Source organism: Ascaphus truei, chromosome 1 (assembly GCF_040206685.1).
Source record: "Ascaphus truei isolate aAscTru1 chromosome 1, aAscTru1.hap1, whole genome shotgun sequence".
NCBI lineage: Eukaryota > Metazoa > Chordata > Amphibia > Anura > Ascaphidae > Ascaphus > Ascaphus truei.
Genome location: NC_134483.1, coordinates 218,577,153 through 218,599,848, shown reverse-complemented (window position 1 = coordinate 218,599,848; position 22,696 = coordinate 218,577,153). Strand labels below are relative to the sequence as shown.

The 22,696-nt window shown below is 42.9% G+C and overlaps 1 protein-coding gene across 4 annotated transcripts in view; it reads right to left on the bottom strand.

Annotated features, from left to right (window-relative positions):
- The window catches only part of SEMA6A (semaphorin 6A), a 131,564-nt gene that overhangs the window by 34,422 nt on the left and 74,446 nt on the right, over nucleotides 1–22,696 (bottom strand). For all 4 annotated transcript variants that reach the window (XM_075601180.1, XM_075601196.1, XM_075601187.1 and 1 more), the window contains exons 7-15: nucleotides 21,585–21,675; nucleotides 16,966–17,085; nucleotides 15,946–16,034; nucleotides 12,998–13,215; nucleotides 3,793–3,924; nucleotides 2,699–2,854; nucleotides 1,548–1,724; nucleotides 685–825; nucleotides 398–478 (exon numbers count right to left, since the gene is read on the bottom strand). In XM_075601180.1, the coding sequence (XP_075457295.1) occupies nucleotides 398–478; nucleotides 685–825; nucleotides 1,548–1,724; nucleotides 2,699–2,854; nucleotides 3,793–3,924; nucleotides 12,998–13,215; nucleotides 15,946–16,034; nucleotides 16,966–17,085; nucleotides 21,585–21,675 (1,205 nt within the window). The remainder of the gene's footprint in view (nucleotides 1–397; nucleotides 479–684; nucleotides 826–1,547; nucleotides 1,725–2,698; nucleotides 2,855–3,792; nucleotides 3,925–12,997; nucleotides 13,216–15,945; nucleotides 16,035–16,965; nucleotides 17,086–21,584; nucleotides 21,676–22,696) is intronic.

Sequence of the window (22,696 nt, the reverse complement as noted above, 5' to 3'; positions counted from 1 at the left end):
CCGGGTTTTATTCATTAGTTAAAGCTTATTGTAAGCAAAAACAAGTGGCTGCTCAAAAGCTGTTTGACAAATTCTAAAGGTTCTGCAATTTCCATAATTACAATTCGCTGGAGCTGAGGCTCCTGTCAGCCAAAGGCAACTTCATGTTGTTAAGGAATGTACTCCTGTAAAATGCTCAGCAAATAATTTTAATGCAGTGTAGAAACACAGGCTCATTGTACATGGTTGCCTGTACATTATTCTGTTCATTGTTTGATGATAATTGCCACAGTATCACAGCAGTCAAAGCTCCAAGACAAAAATTTAAAAAAAAATGAAACGCTTATCCAATTTAAACAGTCACTGACATAATCTTTGGTATAGTTATCTGTGTTGATTTGTGTCAACAAAAACTTACTTAGTACCAGGTGACAGCTGCGAACATGTTCCCCCTTCTCGCAACCAAACACAGTATGGGTCTCTGGAAGCAATACAAGTCCTAAACACAGAGACAGAGGAATCAGAACTGGGAATACCATCCCATGTAACCCCTTCCCTGACAGAAGGGCCAGCAACACATTACAGTGAAGAAGTGAAGATGACCGTCTGAAAGTACTATGGTATCATAGAACGCGCTGCCACAGTAAGGCTAATAAGTAAGACTAAAAGCATTTACCAAATGGAAGTGAGCAGACCAGTACATACTTTTTGCACTTCATGTGTCGCTCACATCTTGCAAGTGGAACCCATATCACACAGGTGGAAAATGCCACGTGCAGTGAGTTCCTCTGCTTGTCAAGCTGCATACCGATAATCCTCTTGTCTTCTGCTCCCTCGTAGCTGCATCTAATTAAAAAGAGAAAAAAAATCTCCTTATTTGCAACTACAGTATGTGCAGCTAGAGTATAAATGTCTATAAAAAAAAGAAACAAATCGCAGAACATATTTAAAATATATTTACAACATAAATTTAACTTTAAAGATATTACCCCCTCAATAAACATATTAAGGTACACATAGGTACAAACTAGGGTTACAATGTTTCAATTTAGTATAATATAGCCCTGTGAAACAGGGCTTAATATAACTCAAAATCTATCTTTGAAAACTCAAAAAAAAAAGTCAAACACGCAGTGGTCACAAAATGTTATTCCACAAAGCTGTAGGGAGATGATGGGTCTGCAGCCATTCAACCCAATCTGGCATTTTATAAAACCCACAAAAATGTACACATATTTAGTAATCAACATATTGTATACCAGGGGTTGGCCAACTCCCATCCTCAAGAGCTGCCAACAGGTCAGGCTTTCAGGATATCCCTACTTCAGCACAGGTGGCTCAATCAGTGGCTCGGTCTTTAACCGAGTCATTGATTCAGCCACCTGTGCTGAAGCAGGGGTATCCTGAAAACCTGACCTGTTGGCAGCTCTTGAGGACGGGAGTGGTCTATACCATGCATATCCAAACAAAACTCAAGTCATGTTACCAAAAACCACCACAGCGCAGCAAACAATGGGGCACAACAGGAGTCCAACAATTTAACATGAAGGAGAAAGGCAGCAACGTACTTTTCAGGATTGTAAACGTTCACCTCCTCCAGGAAGAGGCTGTCACTTAGGAAACCGCTGTATCCTGTCCTTGCCAAAAACTTGAGAATGACTCCTTTTTCTGATCCCAGGAAAACCACTGTGTGATTCTGATGTGGTCCGGCAGCAGTGTCAACAGCAATTTTGGTTAGACGATACCTAGGATGAGAGGCAAATCTTTTTCATCAGCCTTTTATTATGCAGTCAGTTTCTCCCCTATTAAATCAGTCAGACTCTTCCCTGTAATTATCTTGGTAGAATAGTGAGTGTGTTTTGTTTTTTTTTCCATTGAGGTCTAACCGAAAAACGTCAGTTGTTGAGATGTAATATGACAACTCTTTTTTTTTTTTTTTGCCGGGGTGGAGGGACCTGCAATATATTGCTTTGCTATGCACTACTGGACAGAGATGGGAATGTTTCACATGAGTGAAAGCACTCATCCATCTAATGAAAGCACTCATCCATCTAACATCTTGCCTACCATATCAACTTTCATTCAACCAATTCCGTACTTTTTTTTTTTAATAAAGCCGTTTAAAAAAAATAAAATAATGCATTATCATGTGAAAGTAAGGACAGCTTTCAAAACAATTAACAATAGATCCATTTTTATAGGGCGTTGAAACAAATAATATCGGTATATATTGCAGTCACAGTTTCTGCCGCTTGATTGTGCTGCTCTCGGTCATGTGGCGATTTGTGGATAATTATGTCTGAGGACTGAGGCTATATAATTCTTCTAGTGTGTAAAAGTTATACAGCACATATGAGTAATATTTCTGAAGACCAAGGAAACATGTTGTTTCCGAAATAAAATAGCCAATATGTCCATGGATCAGATTTAAACTAACCCCCCCCCCCCTCAAATCTCAAGAGTTAAGCTAATGATGAAGGACCTCCTGAGCCCTATCTCCACTGACATCTGGTTGCAGCACAGCTGAGATGACTTTTCATATCTTGAAAGCAGCCCTGGGATTTCTGTGGCATCTGCCCTGCGCTCTCATCAGTTCGCACTGGAGAGGTGCCAAATACAGCAGAAATGTTTACAGACCTTCAAAGCACCTGAATATTTTTTTTCTTAACAGCAGTGTGTGTGTAAAATACTTGGCCTCAGAATATCAGAAGCTGCTTACCTAACCATGGTCCGGAGAAACAATGGTCTATTTACGATAGACGGCACAGCCTCATCCATGAGGGGATGTGTTTTAATGAAATTAAGAGTATCGTCTGGAAGATCATTGGAAGTTGCATATTTTTCTACTGTTGCAGAGCCGGCACAACAGCCTGGCCTAAAAACAGAACGAGCAGAAATGGGAGTGTTATGTGTTATGTAATGTTAGTTCGCTTTCCTGAGCTGAATGACAGTATGGAATATTTAGAGGATGAAGGGAGCTCCATTGTCTGTCTCCCGATTAGTCACAGAATAAAACCTTGTACTAACTACAGACATATACATACAAATTCTGATCTTGTAAAATTACATACGCAAATCATAGATATAGCTTAAACGTAACAAAAAAAGTGTACTTTACCATCGAATCAAAAATGAAAACACTCACACTGCTCTGGAATAGTCTAACAGATAGCTGCATTTTCTATATATTTTTTACCCATTCATTGCCATTGTGGGTAGCAATAATGTAGACATAATATATGGCATCAAGTACAGCAATACGTCATATTTTTTGAGGTTACTGTAAAATTAATTCTCAGCTGAAAAGGTCATAACTTTGTACTAGGGCCCAGAGCTGGAGCCAAAAATGAACAATCATGCACTCTGACAACAATCACAGTGAAATCTAATGAAATATTCCAAACACTGAAAGTTAGAAATGTGAATTTAGCAAAAGCAACATCATCTCAATATATGATATGGCGCTGGAAATTTGGGGCCGAGTCTGCTAACTAATTAAACGTTACCGTATTTCACCATGTTCATTCTCCGAAAGATTCCTGGTCTGATTTGAACAACTTTAAGACCATTGGTAAGTAAGGAGTCAGAAAATACCCAAGGACTGGAATGTTACTAATAAGCACAGAGTAGACAGCAGGCACTGATAGAGGGCCTTATGAAACGAGGTTCCTAAATTGCTATATTGACAATCTTTGAAGCTCACATGTAACTTACTAACTAATGCCATGTGTTTGCTTGCACTTTTTCCCAATAGGGCAGATTCACAAGGGTTTGCTAACACAAATATGCACATGTAGAACAAAAAGATGTTACCTGGGCTTAGGCACTCTTTCATCAGGAACTGGGGTCCATGTGGAATCTGGGGATTTCTGTTCTTTGAATCTTCCAGTAAACGCACTGGCAATGTCAGCCATGTCGTACGCACAGACGGCGGAGCCTGGGATGCTGCAATGTGACATTTCCCAGGAATTGTTACTCACTGCACAGCTATGCATACCATTTTTGACTGAAACACATGCTGCATAGAGGCTTTCCTGTCATAGAATACTTAATACTGAACTCCTTAACCTTTGTCTATTGATAACTTGGGGCAATTCCATGCAAAACTGACAAATGTACCAACAGTCGAGTTCCTGTTAACAGGCTTTCCTTCAATAGAGTCTAAAAAAAGACCTAATTATAGTGAGCTTAAAAAGAAAGAAACACCATGAGAAACCGTCTCCACCATGGGGATTCACAGTAGGTAATGGGCTGCTAGAATTATGGCCTATTATTTTGAAGTGTTGGCCCGTAGATGTTATCAACACATTTCTAGCGTAATTCACAAAAACCCTACTGTGCCACACATATCCAACCTCGCCTTGCAGTCAATGTAGCTTAATGCTAAAATGCCCAATTAAGACATGATCAGCATTACATCATTCTAAATTTGTGTTTCCAATGTTTCTTGGAGAAAAAAAAAGGGTTCATTATTTTAGGCCCCACAGGGAAAACACTGATCAACTTCCAGCGGCTACAAATTACAGTTCCTTATTTGTTACCAAAAAGCTGGGTATGTTGTTCTACATAAGAATTGTGGAAAAATCAATTAAGAGTGACTTTGATGCTGGAATGTAAAAAAGTGGAATCCTGCTTACTCAGGCCAATGTTTGTGTATAAATACACACACACACACACACACACACACACACACACACACACACACACACACGTATATACATATACACATATATGTATATACATATACACATATGCAGTGTTCGACAATGCTATACATTTACACGCCCGGGGCGAGTGGATTTAACCTCCGGGCAAGTAAATATTGGCCCAAGCAGCACACGTGTTTTTTTAAATTCCCCCACTCGCGCTGCTTTATTTCCCCTGCTCGCGCTGGAGAAAAAAAAACAAAAGCCGGAGGCGGGTTCATGTTGTTGGGGGAGATTACCCCGCCTCCGGCTCTCTGAGCAGTGCCTTCGCTCCTCCCCCGCCTCTCAACAATACTTTCCCTCCTCAGCACTTTCACTCCTCCCCCTTTCGGCAGCCAGCCCCTTCCGCACCTCTGTCTGCCACAGGCCCCTGCAGGGCCATCTGTCGCCCCCCCCTTCCCATCGGGCCATCCGCCCCCCCCTCCCATCGGGCCATCCGTCCCCCCCTCCCATCCGCCCCCCCCCTCCCATCGGGCCATCCGCCCCCCCCCCCTCCCATCAGGCCATCCACCATCCCCCCACCCCAATCTCTCCTGGCCTCCGTGACCCCCCCTCACCCTAATCTCTCCCGGCCTCCGTGACCCCCCCTCAGCCCAATCTCTCCCGGGCTCCGTGACCCCCCCTCACCAAAATCTCTCCCGGCCTTCGTGACCTCCCCTCACCACAATCTCTCCCAGCCTCCGTGACCCCCCCTCACCACAATCTCTCCTGGCCTTCGTGACCCCCCCTCACCACAATCTCTCCCGGCCTCCGTGACCCCCCCTCACCACAATCTCTCCCGGCCTCCGTGACCCCCCCTCACCACAATCTCTCCTGGCCTCCGTTACCCCCCCTCACCACAATCTCTCCCAGCCTCCGTGACCCCCCCTCACCACAATCTCTCCCTTCCTTCGTGACCCCCCCTCACCACAATCTCTCCAGGCCTCCGTGACCCCCCCTCACCACAATCTCCCCCCGACACCTCAAATCTCCCCACTCACTCCCGATCTCGCGTGGCAGCTCCGCCAGGTCGGTGACCCGGAAGGTCTCCTCCCCTGACAGCCACTGAGCTGAGGCTGCCACCGCCCCCATGTCCCGGCATGTCTGACACCCGGTGACCCGCAGCGACAGCCGCCGAGGGCGACACCCGGCCTGCCCCCCACCTCTTCTCCCTCTCTCCATGGGATATGGCGCTCTCCAGGGGAGACGTGCACATACCGAGAGTATGTGTGTGTGTGTGTGTAGGGGGGGAGAGAGAGTGTGTGTGTGTGCATGGGAGTGTGCATGGGAGTGTGTGTGTGTGCATGGGAGAGAGAGAGTGTGTGTGTGTGTGTGTGTGTGTGTGTGTGTGTGTGTGTGTGTGTGTGTGTGTGTGTGTGTGTGTGTGTGTGTGTGTAGGGGGGGAGAGAGAGAGTGTGTGCATGGGAGAGTGTGTGCATGGGAGAGTGTGTGTGTGTGTAGGATACCAGAAGTACCCCTCCCAATCACCCCCCCCAATCACCCCCCAACCCCACCCAGTCACCCCACCCAATAACCCCGTCACCCCACCCAATCACCCCGTCACCCCACCCAATCAAGCCCTCTGTCTCTTTCGCCACCTCTCTCTCTCTCGCCCCCCTCTCTCTCTCTCCCTCTCACCCTCTCTCTCCCTCTCACCCCCTCTCTCCCTCTCCTCTCTCTCTCACATCCCCTCTCTCTCTCTCACACCCCCTCTCTCTCTCTCACCCCCTCTGTCTCTCTCAACCCTGTCTCTCTCTCACCCCCTCTATCTCTCACACCCCCCCTCTCTCTCTCTCACCCCCCATCTGTCTCTCTCACCCACTCTCTCTCTCTCTCTCTCTCTCTCTCTCTCACCCCCTCTCTCTCTCACACACTCCCTCTCTCTCACCCTCTCTCTGTGTCTGTCTCACACTCTGGATCTGGATATCTTACTTACCCTATATATCTTAACTGCCCTATACTACACTGAAATAACCTATACTGCTTTCTTCCAGATCTGACTGAAGCTTCACACGGAAGACATCGGAACCCCCCTAACCCAGAAGACAGGTAAGGAACACCTCCCCTCCAATGTATAACATTGCGGGAATGAGGGTACCTGGACATTGAGGGACTGCGGATCAGGTAAGATCCAAGGCGGGATTGCTGCTTTAGATATTGTGAAGCGGGGACATCCAGACACTGGTTAAGGGGTTCAGGAAACTAGTCATTCACACCTGGCTTTTATTTCTAGATCCGACACACACACATACACACACACACACACACACACACGTAACAAGGACTAATTGTAGTATAATGTAATACAATAAATACATTTATGTCAAAAACGAATGTTGTTCTGACTAGGAATTTATTAAATGTATTTTATTTTAAAGCGGGGTTGGGGGCAGGACTAGGGGCGGGACAAGGTGGCGAGTAGATTTTTTGGTTGGGCTAGTAGATTTTTGGGTGATTTGTCGAACACTGCACATATGTATATACATATACACATATATAATGTGCAAATGTTCCCCCCTTCTGGGAGATCTTGACCAGGCTACTGCTACGTGTAGTGCTGATAACCTGTGATGGTACAGGAGAGATGAGATGCACGCGATGTTGTTGGGGAAAGACAGGACAAACCTCTGGGAATTTTTCTGGTTCTTTACTTCTTGGTGACAGCGCCTCCAGACATAGGGGGCTTCAGCATTGCCGAAGGCAGTCCCCGCTATGATAATCCTTTACTCCCAGTCCACGCAGACTGCCGCGGAGCCAGAGGTATAAATGGGGATGAGCTTAGTTATAGCAGCCACTGCTGGTGTTGTTACAGCGTATGCTCCAGTTAATAAGGTAGATTTCTGGCTTCTGGATGGTACTGGCCTGCGGGTAATGGTGAGGCCTCTCTGGATTAGCTTACGGCCTCAGCCCATGAGGGGCTGAGCACATGTCTCTCTCCCAGCCGGGAGGAGATGAGGAAAGCTCCTACCCCATGAAGGGATGTCTCGAACTCTCTCTCACTGTGACTGAAGGTCTCACCCCATAGGCTACGCTTATAGTGCCGGCGAGGGTGATGCGACGGTCAGGCGACAGTCGCTGGAAAATTAAATAGAGATGACTTCCAGTGATCGCGACCAATCCATTACTCTGTCGCTTTGCTCTTACTATAATGTCGCACGCAACGGCGGCACTATAAGCGCAGCCTAAACAGGCTGAACTTCAATCTATAATTTTGCTACTTCCTTCCTGAGGCTCAAGGAGGGAGGACTCAGTATCTGTACCACCATTGACAGTTCACAGATCTCTATGTCACCACCACTTCTGTCACTCAGGAAGTCAGCATGAGGAGGGGAAAAGTCCCATTGGACAGCCTGTCACTGTCTGTATCTTACTAGAACTTACATGACAGGGAAGGTAGAGAGATAGCTGGACCAGCCATGGCTATTCACTCCCCTAGGTAAAACATCCAACGGCCTCGCTTGGATCCAATGTGGGTACCATCCATCTGGTTTCTGCAAACAAATACAGGTTGCAGCAGATATACAAATAACCTTATACCGTACACAGACTACCAACCCTCATCATCCACTGATAACAGCGATGATAATTATATAACAATTCCTCCAATGAGAAGATACAAGAAAACCCTCACTTATAATGTTTAGGGTCTGGCTTCTTGACACCCTCCCATCGAATAACTTGGTCCAGATATAATATACCTGAGGAGGACCAGGGCACTGTCTAACCCCTGCTCTGTCTTTGAAAATATATGTGCCCACGAGCCATTCTTCCATTACAGAACGAACCCTGTCATTCTTAATAAATCTGTCATCGCTGGTTTTCATCTTCAAGATTCTCAATAACTGCTAATCTCAACCACTCATAATGGTGTTGATCTATTTCATCCATTATGGGTGTAGGTACATACAGAAAGGTGTATCCGTGAGATTGGCGGTACCTATTAAAGATAGCTCGGTCAGCTCTACTTAACCTTTGGATTTTATGGCCATGTCTCTGACCAGGTAATACCCAGAGCTGAGGTTCACTTAACTCAAGCTCCTGGTAGAATATGGAGGGACCTTTGTGGGTTCTTACTCCCAAATTTAACTCACCCATTCACTTAAAAAGGACTTCTGCTATCTCTTCCTGGGATAATTAACCTTCCTTCCACCAGTGACCCACAATAGAACCATTTACCAATAGCAGTCTCGTTCTATTTAGACTAGGGGCATAACCCTTTAACATCGGGTCCCACCAATTAAGGGGTTCCCTGGACTCATGTGGACTACTGGACCTTGTGTCCATCTGAGAGGACACACCAGAAGTAGCAGATCTCTGAGATAGGGATGAGTCCCGAAATGACTTAAACGACCTGGGAAACCTTTTCACAGGAATGCGGCTTGAATAGGTTATTTCCCCCTCACAACCAGATGACCACCTATCCTTCCCATCAAAGTCCCAATCCCTCAAGTCCAGGGACATACCCGGAGCCAACTTATCATAAGGGAACTCAGTAAGCACAAAAGTAGTAGCATCAGGGACATAGATACTGGGCCCAGGAAAAACTCGTCTGTGTCGCTCAGGATTGACCTTCCCTTTACCTCTAGCGGATAGTGTTGGGCTAGATGCAGGGGCTGGTGACAGTATTGGTGTGGTGAGTTGGGCCTAGTAGTGTCCATGGCCTGTCCATGAGTATTACCTTAAGGTCAGCCACGACCTCTAGGGGATGATGCAAGTGTCTTGTGGAAGTATCCACGCTGACTTCTTCCCCTGTTCGGGGTCTGTAGTGGAACAGGGGCAGAAGAGCACGAGCCGGCACTCTCTCTGGTTGGCATCAAAGGAGGTTCAGCATCCGAGATGGCGGCCATCTTTGTGATCTCATCGGTAAGGGCCAAGCTCGTGAGATTCTCAGGCAAGCCCATGCTCGGTGCCAGTAGTGACGTCACTTCCAGTTGCACTGGAAGTGCCTCACCCCGCGGCATGGAACACAAGGCTCCGCCAGGTTCTTCCTCCAGCAAGGCCACAGCGGACTCCTGTCAGGTAGAAAGGGATGTCATCTCACATCAATCTTGGTCTTGTCCTCATCGGTCGGTTCTTCGGCAGCGCCGTCGTCCTCATCCGGCGCTGGGCTCCTCCGGACCTCCGGCAGCACCACGGCCTCCAAGACGGACGTCGCTGTATCCGGACTCAGCCGCTGGATGCAGATAGGTGACACTTTACTCTCCGCAGGCATCTCAGGACTGGCTTCTCCATCGGAAACAGGTGATGGTACGGACACACCCTCTGGGCCGCAATGTCGGGGCGTCCGGCACCCCTTGGCTGTAATCAGCACGAAGCAGTCCTGCTTTGGCACCCCCAACACACCCTTGGAGTCGACTCACTCACCAGACGAGCTTACATTGGTTCCAGTCCTGGAACCGTTGATGTCTGTACTGCTGGGTAATCTTGATTAGGAACACTAGGACCGGTTTCCAGGTACTGGGGTACACAGACCCATAGGAGGGCCAGCCATGTATACGTTGCCACGGGCCACTTCCCAGGACAGCAGGGCCTGATCGGAGGCCATCGGAAGTATGGGTGGAGTGTGGTGTGCAAGGGCCGTACCAGTTAGTGTAGCAGTACGATCGCTCGGTAGTATCATCTCTGATGGTGGCACAGGATTGGCAGGCCACAGGTATTGGGTTCCACAATTTTGGCATTGAGCCATCGTACTGACCTCTCCCCCCGGTAGTCTGCAGTGAGGTCACACGCACCTGAGGAACTGTCTCCCATAGACTGTAGCCACCAGGAAGCCTCCTGGTAAGGATGAGTTTGTGAGGTCAAACTCTGACATGATGTTTTTTTTCCCCCAGAAACACAATTGTGTGTTAGTACCCAAGAGTCCTCATGGTACACTGTAAGGGCCCTGGCCCATGTTCAGGATTATGATGAAGGATAACACGCTCCCCGGTACCATACCCTCAGGCTGAGCCCCAACTTGCACAGTTAATTGTGCACAGGTGCACATGGGTCCTCACGGGTCGTGGCAAGGGTTGCCCTGTCTCTGTCTTGACTACGATGAAGGGTATCACACTCCTGCTACCATACCCTCGGGGTGCATCCCAACAAATTCTGGTAATGGTCTAGGCAGCCCCCTCCCTGGTGACGCCTCGGGGAGAGACTCCCCCCATCCTTGACATGGAATGGGTGCCCGGGGTCCCTGAGGTAGCATCAGGGGCCTGACCCTGGCCTCTTTGAATTACCACCATCTGCCAGTGCAAAGCCTCGAAAGACTGTCCTGCCACTGCCCATCTCAGCAGCGCCTCCATTTGTAGCGTATGTTCCTCTCCCCCCCCCCTCTCTGGGAGATCTTGGCCAGGCTACTGCAACGTCTAGTGTTGATTATCTGTGACGGTACAGGAGATATGAGATGCATGCGATGTTGTGGGGGAAAGACAGGACAAACCTCTGGGGATTCTTCTGTTCTTTACTTCTTGGTGACAGTGCCTCCAGACATAGGGGGCTTCAGCATTGCCGAAGGCGGTCCCCGGTATGACAGTCCTTTACTCCCAATACCTCTCTCCACACAGACTGGCACAGAGCCAGAAGTATAAATGAGGAGGATCTTTATTATAGCAGCCACTGCTAGTGTCGTTACAGCATACATGCTCCAGTTGATAAGGTAGATCCCTGGATTCTGGAAGGTACTGGCCTGCAGGTAATAGTGAGGCCTCTCTGGATTAGCTTATGGCCTCAGCCAATGAGGAGCTGAGCACATGTCTCTCTCTCAGCTGGGAGGAGACGAGGAAAGCTCCTACCCCATGAAGGGATTGTCTCGTACTCTCTCTCACTGTGACTGATGGTCTCACCCTTAAGGGACTGAACTTCAATCTATAATTTAGCTACTTCCTTCCTGAGGCTCAAGGAGGGAGGACCCAGTAACTGCACCACCATTGGCTATACAAAGATCTGTGTTGTGTCACCACCACTCCTGTCACTCAGGAAGTGAGCATGAGGAGGGGGAAAACCCCATAGGATAGCCTGTCACTGTCTGTATCTTACTAGATCTTACGTGACAGGGAAGGTAGGGAGATTGCTGGACCAGCCATGGCTATATATATATATATGTGTATGTGTGTGTGTGTATATGTGTGTGTGTGTGTGTGTATTTTCATAGAGCCAACAATTTATGCAACATTTGACAAAAAAAGATAATACACAGTAAGTACATAAAACAAAAGCAGACACACAAAAAAAACTTAATGTTTAAAATGGCCCCCAAAGTGAGCTTTCCAGATGCTGCTTTAACTTTCAGCCCTCATCACTGCAATACTGGAATGGCTGTATTTGGAATTGATGGTAACAAAAAGTTGATTTAGGTTTCTTATGAATGCTGGTCTGATTGGCCCTGTGCATTGAGCCTTACCAGAAAACATGACAGAAGCTTATTGTGCCGTTGCTATACTGTGAATTCTGTTTGTTTTTTTTAGCAGTTTCTGCCATTCCACAGCTGACAAAAAACAGGCCACAGGAATTACGTAACGATCATCGAGAAATCTGTCCTGTGCTGCTCCAATATAAAGTTCTTCATTCCACAAGCTGCTGTGTCATCGCGAGTTTAGTGAACGCAGATGACCAACATACTTGCAAGCGGATAGTGTAATGGTGTAAATAATTGCTATAGTCAGGGCTTGACTCCCCATCAAAGATAAGCATGGCTATAATTTTCTGCAGGTCAGCTCCCTGCACCGCTGCTTCTTTACTGACCAGAATGGGGAGTTATAAAGACTGGGTACAATGCAGGATGTCACTGCTTTTACTTGGCTATTTCCCTTTAATTATGATCTGGGAAGAAAGGTGAATGCCTTCCTCAGCAGACACAGGTACATTTGTCATAAGCAAATTAAAGCTACCAATATTCACGTTTTACTGGGGACAGTCCTGGTTTGCACAGGTCAATAGAATAAAGCACACATAGCTCGGGAATAATCATGAAAAGCTTGTGTAAATGATCTAAGCTATGTTTTTTTTTTTAAAAGAAACTATCATAGGCAACATGTTTCGCACAGCCCACTATTCTGATCTCCAATATATTGCTGGCTCATATAAACCGGCTGTGTCACGCTTTCCAGAACACTGCATTAAAGCAAACACTGTGTGTCCTTGTTGTCAACTAGCAAGAGAACACTGCACCTGGAGCAGCAAACCTGTAAAACCTTTCTGCCTGTGAAAAAATATGGTAAATCAGCCTTAACAAAGTCAATGGTGGAAACTTACACACACACCTTAAAATGGCTAATATTTCTCCGCTTGATTTCATGTACCAATTTTTTTAAATGCTGGGAAGAAGAGGTTAACGAGAACAAAAGGGTTACCTGTTGTACGGAGTAGAGAATGTAGCCAGCACAACATCCCGGCCATTAATATGGATCACATCTGTGACAGATTGCAAAATATTGAAGTAGAAATGTGAGTCCCCAGGAACAGAACAGTTCAAACGGGCTTTCAGGAATGAAGTCCACTGTTTCTCAAGCACCCTCTGAGAGCCCCCCATGTCATTCTTGCAGACCTGGGCAACTCTGGGAAACACCACCTAGAGAGAAAAACAATATTTCAGTCCCGAGGTTCCACCTGCACAAACTGTGAGCGTCTGAAAATGCCAGGATATGTAATGTGATACAATGGCCATATAATCCGCTAAGAAAAACAGCAACCAAAGGAAAATTCAGTGTTGGAACCATGTGTTGCAGAAGATAAGAATGCGCCATTTAAAGCAAAGCTATTAATCCCTTGGAAGATCAGATGTCAGCAATATATAAATTAATTTCTAGAAAGGCTGCTTGGTTTTTCATTTCCTCAGACAAAAGCCCATTCTGCATTTACAGTACTGATTACCAAAAGAACCAGATGCTTTTGCGCCCTCTAAATCTGCAGTTCTTAATATCTTTGCAGATATTGTTAAGCTTTTTTTCACAGCTTTATCCTTCATCACTGAGACCAACACTGCTTTCTGCCTCAGCAACTAAAGAGTAGCAATGCCATTTGTATGACGCATATCAGTAGAAAGGTATTTTGCTTGGCTTTGATTAAAGTTTATGCAATATTAACACTTGCACTTTTGAGGTTACAACCATGTTTTCATAATTATGCCAAATTGTTTTTTCACTTTAAGTTTAGGGTAATGTACAAAAATGATCAATCTACAATCTACACCACACAGTGTTCAGATACGGGCAATGAAACACAATATTATTTGAGTTTCCATCTTTGGCACGCGAAGCCATCTTAAGTCTCCCAAGATTCGTTCTCTGGAGGAGTATAAACCAATTCCTACACCCAATGGGGCTTGTTGTGCACTGGTACCCACATTACATTTCCCATGTTTAACTAACTGTAAAAATAAGGTGCATTTACTGAATTGACATTTCACCAAATAATAAATTCTGCGAATACCCATAAGGGCTTTATGATGGGAACACACCACAATATATTTATTTAAAACAATTCTAAGGTGAGTTGATCAAAAACGTTTTCTATTTAGTTTTAGTAAATCATATTCACTATGCTTTGATAAGGTTACCATATATTCACATTGAATACTCCAGTAGCATTTCCATATAGCCTATACACATTTGAATGCTCCTATAAACATTTCCATATATTCACATTTTAATTCTCCTATAGCAAACACATCAGCAACTATGTTTTAAAAAAGACCTAATGTGTAACACCTAACCCACCTTTTTTTTATACTTGTAAAAATTAATAATTGTTGTTGTTTTTTTACAACTTCAGCATGCAGAGGAGACAACCCGTACCAATAGTACAAGTGATCCTGCAGAAAGGGAGATCGTGACATCAGTACCAGCTATGACTATATGCCAAGTAAGCTGCAACAGCTGAATCAATGGAATCTGAGCTAATATTTCAACACAGAAACACTGTGCACTCGAGCATAGAAAATGCTTTTCGTTTCTCATATGCTTCTTCATTGGTACCACTGAGTAAGGAAGGAGCTGTTTATGCGCAGCAGGCCATTGTAAAACAAGTGGCCACATTCCATGAATGCTTATTTGAGGAACATAAAATAGAGGCGAGTATGAAGTATAAGGATATAGCACTTCAAAATATACCATTTGTGATTGGTTCAAACAGTAACCCAGTGTAGAACACACAGAATACTGAAATAACCTAACGTTCTCATAAAATGACCAGAAAATGATTACAATTGCAGTATTGCTAAAGGAACCATATCTAGGAGTGGAACGCGTGCCGTTTCTCTGTGTGCAAACATTAAAGTGTCTTGTTGTGCTTTTCATTGGCATGGAGTTTAGAGATTGATGTAGTTCATTTAATATTTTAAGCACATACTTTGAAAAACAATCAAATGCTTTCCTCACAGTTACATGCCAAACACCAACACCTTCCCATTCTGTGGTACCAATGAAGAAACTGTAATGAATAGCATTTCTAGTGTGTTTGAACAGCTGAAACCAGTGGGTCCCACTCTGAATGGTTACAAGAGCACAGGGCAAAGAGTGAGTGGCAATAATAAGAGCAATGTTGGTTTATAAGAAAAATAAAATAGTAAAAATCACTGCCAGACAATAAAATAGCTTTTGTCTTAAACAGTCTGCAACCCGTGAGGTGATGTGGGATGAGACATGCACGTTACTACCTACAAGAATAGTTTTCACAACTGACAATAGAAAGGAATATGCCAACTATGGACGTGTGACCTCATTTATTTTTTGACCCGAGTACATATTCTGCACTATAAGACAGTATCCCAGCTTTGCCAAGCCTGGCTTTCAACAGAAGGTTCAGAGGGCGCATCTTTTTGGTAGTTGGGCACTTGGCTGAGATGGCAGGCTGCCTGATATACTGAGACTCTTAAGGTGTGACATCCCAAAAGTCAGACATCTGTGCCTTCTGATAATATCATTCAATCTGCAATTTATCAAGCACTTATTTTTGTAGGTTGAGATAAAACGGTTCCATGCAAGAAAATAATAACACTTTTATTTTCACATTTTCCTTTAATAACTTCAGTGCTAAAAAAGACATCAAAACACTGAACAATTATATGTACCAGGCCTTTCCAGCACTGATGATTAAATAGATGCTGTCTTCTTTTCACAGTTCTATTCTAAATAAGGACACTGTAATGTTTCTCGAGTACAAAGTTTTGACATCTGCAACGTGACCGTCCCAAAAAGATGGCCTTGTCAGGATGATTAATGACTCTCATTGCAAGGTCATTCATGGCCAAGATAACTTAAGAGCAGTTGCACAGGTAATTTACATCCATTTCTAGCATTACCTTTCCCATGCTGTTGTATTCGACTGCTATTTCACGATAGAAAAAGTAGATAAGGTCACCATAATCCACAGCATGCACAAAGTATGGCTCTGAAAACAGAAGAGACGCAAAATATATAACTATGACATATTACTAATATTACTGTGCTGTCTAGTGGTACGTATGTACTTTACAACGAGTCACAGCTGATTAAAATCACGGCAAAATTGAGACCTTCGAGTTCACTAGGTGTGCCTGCTCTATATCATCTAGATTATTATATCTGCTCAGTGATCTAGTTAAAATCAGTTTTGTTTTTACTGCAAGTAGCTCTTTTTCACATAAAAGTAGAATGTGCAGGTCAAAATGAGTTATTTCTGTAATGTATGTCATCGGACAAAGAACATCATCACTGTTGGTGATGAAGGTTAGTGGCATCAGCTCCCCAATGAACACATAATTCCTGTGTTCCATGTCTCACTAAATCGGGATTCTGCACATGAAGAAAAGATGGATAAGGATAACTCAAGTAGATGTGACCTTCAAGCCTAGTCAACGTAAGTAAACTAAAGGTCCTGGTTCTACAAGATAACGTCACAAAACTGTCTAACAATTACTCATTGCATTTTCAACAGTAGACGTCTTGATATTCATGTTTATCGCTTATCTTTAAAGACATAGCTATAATTTACTACTCAAATGAAAATAGAACAACAATTCACTTAGAAATGCACACTGATAACCAGTCAACATATGAAGACGTCAAACAACTATTTCACAAATAAAACCCTGTATCCACATGTTTATAAGGTAATTGTTAAAAACATGGTTAGTGATGCTGACTGAAAAATTCCTACAAGACCCAGTAAATCAATACAATGAAGATAATATGTCTTGAGTCCCTTGCACCGCAGAATGGGTAAGTATGCAATAAAAATCCCTCAAATTGTCAGAAAGCATCACTGCTAAGAATATATATCCCAGTGGGCTTCAGAATTCCTATTAAGTATACAGTCCACTTGTATTTGTTTGTTTACTCACCTTTCAACCACTTGGAATCATATTTTACTGTCCGCAGGGTTGGACTGTCTCCAAGACTCCGGTAAATAACAGCATCAATTGCAAGGAAGTCAGTCACAGTGGCTGAATAAAGCTTCCCATCTGGCAAGGAGGTGATTTGGTGGAAAGTAAAAACGAAAAGGAGAAGAAAAAACAACAACTCACTATTACTTTCCACACTATTTCAAGAACACGACAGTCCAATCCAAATCATTTTCAGAAACACCAGACTAAAAATGATCTGCGTGTGAGATGCCAAAAAATGGAGTGGTCTTATTTTGTTTGTCAATTAGAATACATTTGTTTTTCCTTTGGAGGATTTTGTGCAAGAGGTGTAATTCCACATTCTGTGCTGCTAGTAGTTAAACTGAAACAGCACAAGCCACGTGCATGGAGTTTAATGGACTAAATCCTGGTATTACCAGATTTGTAATTTGAGTTATACAGTGCATGGCTGCACATCAAGTTTTACATTACATTTGCCTGTTTATGCAAGATTATAAGGTAGATCTAATTGGCAAAAAAAAAACAGTAGCTCCCTAAAGAACTAACGAGGCCAGGCTTCCTATGGATTTGTGTCATATGGCTGATTGTTTCCAGAAGAACATAAGTTGAAGTGGACCTCCTGTTCAACTTGGTAGCAATTGGTAAGCACGCAGACAGGAGTAATGGTCTAAATTCTCCATACTAATGAAGGTCTTAAGTAGCACTAGCATGTTCTATTTCCTATAAGGCCCCCCCCCCCCCCAACCCACCCACCTTGATATATTTTAGAATATTGTTCAAGTAATTGGGTACACTGGTGGAGTAAAAGTCCAAACTAAATAACGAGACAGTTATCCACAAATAACAAATACTTAAGAATAAAATTTAATGAAGGAGGGAAGGATGTAACGGCTTAGTAAGGCTGGATTAAACATTTGAAGGCAAAACCTTGTATTAATTATTGTGGAGGCCGAAAAAAAAAGGGTATGTTTATAAGTGGTTTACACATTTTATTGGTAACGTAGCCTTATTTTATTGCATTTAGAAAAGTTAATTTATAATTGCAAGATTGGGAAAACCGTTACAAATGCCAAAATTGTACCATACTCGGCAACAACCAAAGTGGCTTGATCTTACATCACCAAGTAAAAAAAAAAACAGTGCACAAACCCAAGATATCAAGCTGAAACTGATTTTTTTAAATCTTTGATTTAAGTTTATTTATTTTAACCCTTGAGTCACATTAGTTTACAAGTATTTCATAATATTAAATCTGTTTGGTTTTGTAGGTTAGGCCAGAGGTGCGCAAACTTTTTTGTCTGCACCCTCCTGCCTGCTCTCCACCCTTGCTCCCGCCCTCCTCCTTCCCCCCTTTACCTTGTCTCCGTCGTTTCTGATGTCACAACGACATGTGGCATTGCCAAAAGTCATCGGACAAGGTAAGGGACCTTACGGATGCCTCGCGCGCTCCCCCAGCATTTAATTTAAATATTTGGGGAAGAGCGTGGGGCAGAAACACAGTAGAAAAGGTAAAGATGGGGGGGGGGGTGTGAGCAGGGGGGCGCAGACAAAAAGTTTGCACACCCCTGGTTCAGGGCACACTGTTAATATAGGAAACTGGAAGGGTGCTGCTGTCAAAATACTGTAAAATATGTCTTTTTTTAAATCAAAGTGACTGGCACTCCATGAGCAGAAAGCGTAAAGCTTTATTCCTTGACGTTTCAGCTCCAAATGGAGCCTTTTTCAAGAGCTCACGTTTTATTTATATACAAGTATATGTATATATGTACACAGACACACAGATACATACATACATATATATATACATATATATATATATACATACATATATATATATATGTCATCATCGATGACGAAACGCGTAGGGTGTGGTTTGTGAGAAGCCGTCACGTGCCCATGTCCATCTGTTGCTGCTGGTGCTAGAATTTTGGTTACTGCTCCTCCGTGTTGGATTACTAGCACTAAGAACTTGGTGTGGCTATTACTGGTTCCCGGAGGGACTTCCTGTGCAGAGGCGCCGAATTGGAGAGTCGTCACTTCCGGTATCTGAGATGAGAGACGCGAGCGGACGCCATTACCTTGATCGGACGGCACTTCTGGCACATGAGAGCCAATCTCATATCTGCTATTTTAAATAGTACTTTTGTGAGTGGGCATTTGTTGATTTTAATGTTCTATAAACACTTGTTATAACGTTAATGCACTAGGTGTGCGCCTGTTTTCTTTTTTCTCTTTTCACAGGTATAACAAGGGAGTAGTGAACCCTTGAAACGGGCTGCAAACACCTGGAGACATTACTTTTTTGGAACAGGACTCTGTTTTTTCTAAGGACTTTCAAAACAAGGTTTTTTAATTTCAATTTTTAGTATAAGTTTTTATTGAGGCAACACAAGTTTTTATTTTTAGATTTTATTAGGATATGGCTTATTATTGTTGTTGATTGTTATTATCTAAGTATCCTTGATTAATAGGTTCATTTTTTAATTAGCTTTTTTCTCACCACCCCGTTGGGTGCATTTACAGGCTACTCTTCTTCAGCTTTGTATAGGATTATACTTCGTTGCTTTATGTTTGTCTCTGATATATATATATATATTTCTGTTCACTCAAAGATATCACGTCAATAAACAATCATTAACACAGTCTTAAGCTTACCTTTCAATATCTCTAGTTCTATTAAACTAAACTTAAGGCACAGAGCTTTTCTTATTTATGTTGAGTGATACAAAGAGATGTAAAAAAAATGTAAACACGGAATAGCTACTTTTTAGCATTGTACTCCATTAAATGCCAAATCATGTTGACTTCAGCTTTGCAGATGCATTCAATTATTTTCTTATATACATGTGTTTACATGGTCTTTTCGGATGAGGCTGGAGTCTCCGGCCGAGTCGTGGGAAATTATCTTCCCTTCCACTCTCATTATCCTATCTGGATCCCTTTTGTGTTTTGTTTCATTTCAAAAATAGTAATGAAAAACAGTCTATGTCCTAGTTCCATAGAACACTCAACTACTGTACCTTTCACACAAGCCAATGATAAATGTCTAGCGTACGTATGATTTATGCCTATAGGGAGTGTTTCAATAGTGATGATGCATTATCAAAAGACACATGTTAATAGAATAAGGCAATACATTGGCATCGAAAGCACCATAAAAATAGAGGCTTTCACATGGCCAAATATGTGTTTATCACTGAAACATCTACAGGGTATTATATCAAAGGTAATATGCTGCCCTGGTGTCCTATTCAGTGATGAGTTCCTTCTATTTTGCTAACGATAAAATTCCATTCAGACACATCTGTCTCATTTCTATCAAATAGATGTGTTATAGATTTGTTTGTGTGTGTGATATTCCCAGCCCATGTCAATAAAATAAGTTGCAGCCCAGGCACTGGTCCTCCCTTCTTGACAGTGAATGGTGTCAGTCACCGTGATTAGCCGCCAGGGGTGAGTTCAGGCACAGTTGTTACTTTAGTACAGTGAGATACACATAACAGCTGAAAAGTTCTTCAATGCTTTCCAATACTGGACAACATTTCAATATACTTGTCAAACAAGCGTTGACACTGTGTGCTCATTTGAATGTCATTTCCCAGAATCCCTAGCTGCAGTGGAAGGATTATAGTATTGCTAGGAAATAATGGGGAAAGGCAGCACTGCAGACCTGTCAGAGATGTGCATGTGCTCACAAGTTCTAGTTTTATCTACTTGTCAAACATAGAACAGACCAAAAGTTACAAAAATATTTACTGCTCCACTCCTCAAAATAATGTTAGAACAGATGAGCATGGCACATCCTTTGCTCAGACCTCTTTTAACTTTTTCTTTAAAGCTTCATCTTAGGTTATGTTGCAAATTTGACAAGCAACAAGGTGATAACGTGTTATGGGAGTTAGTATAGTAAAGAGTCACTAAAGGCTGTAGCAATATTCTAGTTTCTGTATGGTGCCCATTGAGGCCAGAGGAAGGATTCCGAGATCAAAATGGGGAGTGCTCTCTCACCTTCTAGCTATATATGTACTGGACACAATTTGCAGGGTTGGCAGATTGTGCTGCTGAGAGAGCAAATATTCCATGTAATGTAGAAAAATAAAAACGGTGCATCCTTGACCAAAAACATTTTGAATACTAAAGATGACTTCAGTATTTAACGGAGGACCCAGGAAAATTGCCATTCACCGCTGCATAATAGAGAAGGGATGAGCAGTTCACTGGGAGAGGCAAATTACCCAAATTACTGTAGCAAGATTGACTAGAAAAAGTGAGACAACCGAAAACTATAAAACGACTGATACCAAGAATGTGCTAAACTGCCTTGCAATTCAAATGAATGAAACCTAAAAACCTTGTTAAGATGTAAGAGAGTTTAATAAGATGTTTTACATTTACTGGGTCATTTATAATTTGTAAACTTTCTGGTAACGTTACCTCAGCTGCATTTGCATGAAGATTAAAACCAGATGTATAAACAATGATGTTCACCGAATGCATAAAATAGACAAACGCATTGAAATTAGTCAACAGGGAATACTGACATTCTGCAGCAACAAGACATGAATGGAAAGTAAGTGTTAACTCGGCGGCTTTACCTGCAAACAGTGCTACATTAGCATGCTTTGCATCATATGGGCATCTTGCCATCCCACTAATTTCTTCATCAAGGAACTCAAGGGTGTCCATCTGGAAGATAAAATGGAAAGAAATCAACTATTAAATCCAATTTTTAAAGCATTTCTTTTATGTCAAATCTCTTGAATGTGCATTCAGTTCCAACTTTTAGGCCCATATATACTAAGCAGTGGTACTCTATGAAAAAAACCTTAATACACACTTAGGCACTATGGTCCTCTGTGGCCTATTGAAATGAATGGGACGTAAGCCGCCTTCTGTAATGTAATGTGCACTATGAAATAGCACTGCTTAATAAATATGGCCCTTAATGTTTTATAAAAGTAAGCTCCAGCTTCTCCTATTTTTATGCTTTGTGAGTTTCTATTTACAATAAACTCTAACAGGATTCAATAAATTGTAACAGATCTAATGATTGCGAAATTGTGAATTTTTAAGATGAGCAGAAGGTCATACGGGAAGCCCAAAACAGAATATATTTCATTTTTATTTCTCTGGTGTTACTAAAAAAAATTCACATAGCTCCATCTACTACAGTTATTTATCATATTGACACACACAGATATATTTGTACACTCAGGCCAGTGAATGAGCTGGAGGAACGTTGCATCCTTGCTTATAATGATGATGTTTTTGTGGCAACACTACTACTGAACACATTGAACAAAGTAAGATACTACTAAATCAATGTGGCCCTGGCCCGAGATTTGGTGCTGGAGAAAAACTAAGGTCACTAGAAGTTTGTATTTAGGCTTAAACCTGGGTGTCCGCATGCCCTAACAGTTAATAGACCAGACGCACACAGAGACATCAGCAACATGGAAAATGTAAAACACACAAGAATTAAAGTATCCTTTGCAAAGGTAATCACTAGATCCTTCTTACCACCCCCCTTACCATTACCGTCAAAGAGAAGCATTTTACTTAAGTCTACAGCTGATATTTTATCCGTTTATGAGCTTTTTTCTGAGCTCTGACAGACTATGTGGTCTGTGGCGTCTGGCACTTTTTCAAAACTTATCCTCCTCACACATTGATGCAATAAAAGGGCTTCTATCCAGAGGATAGAACT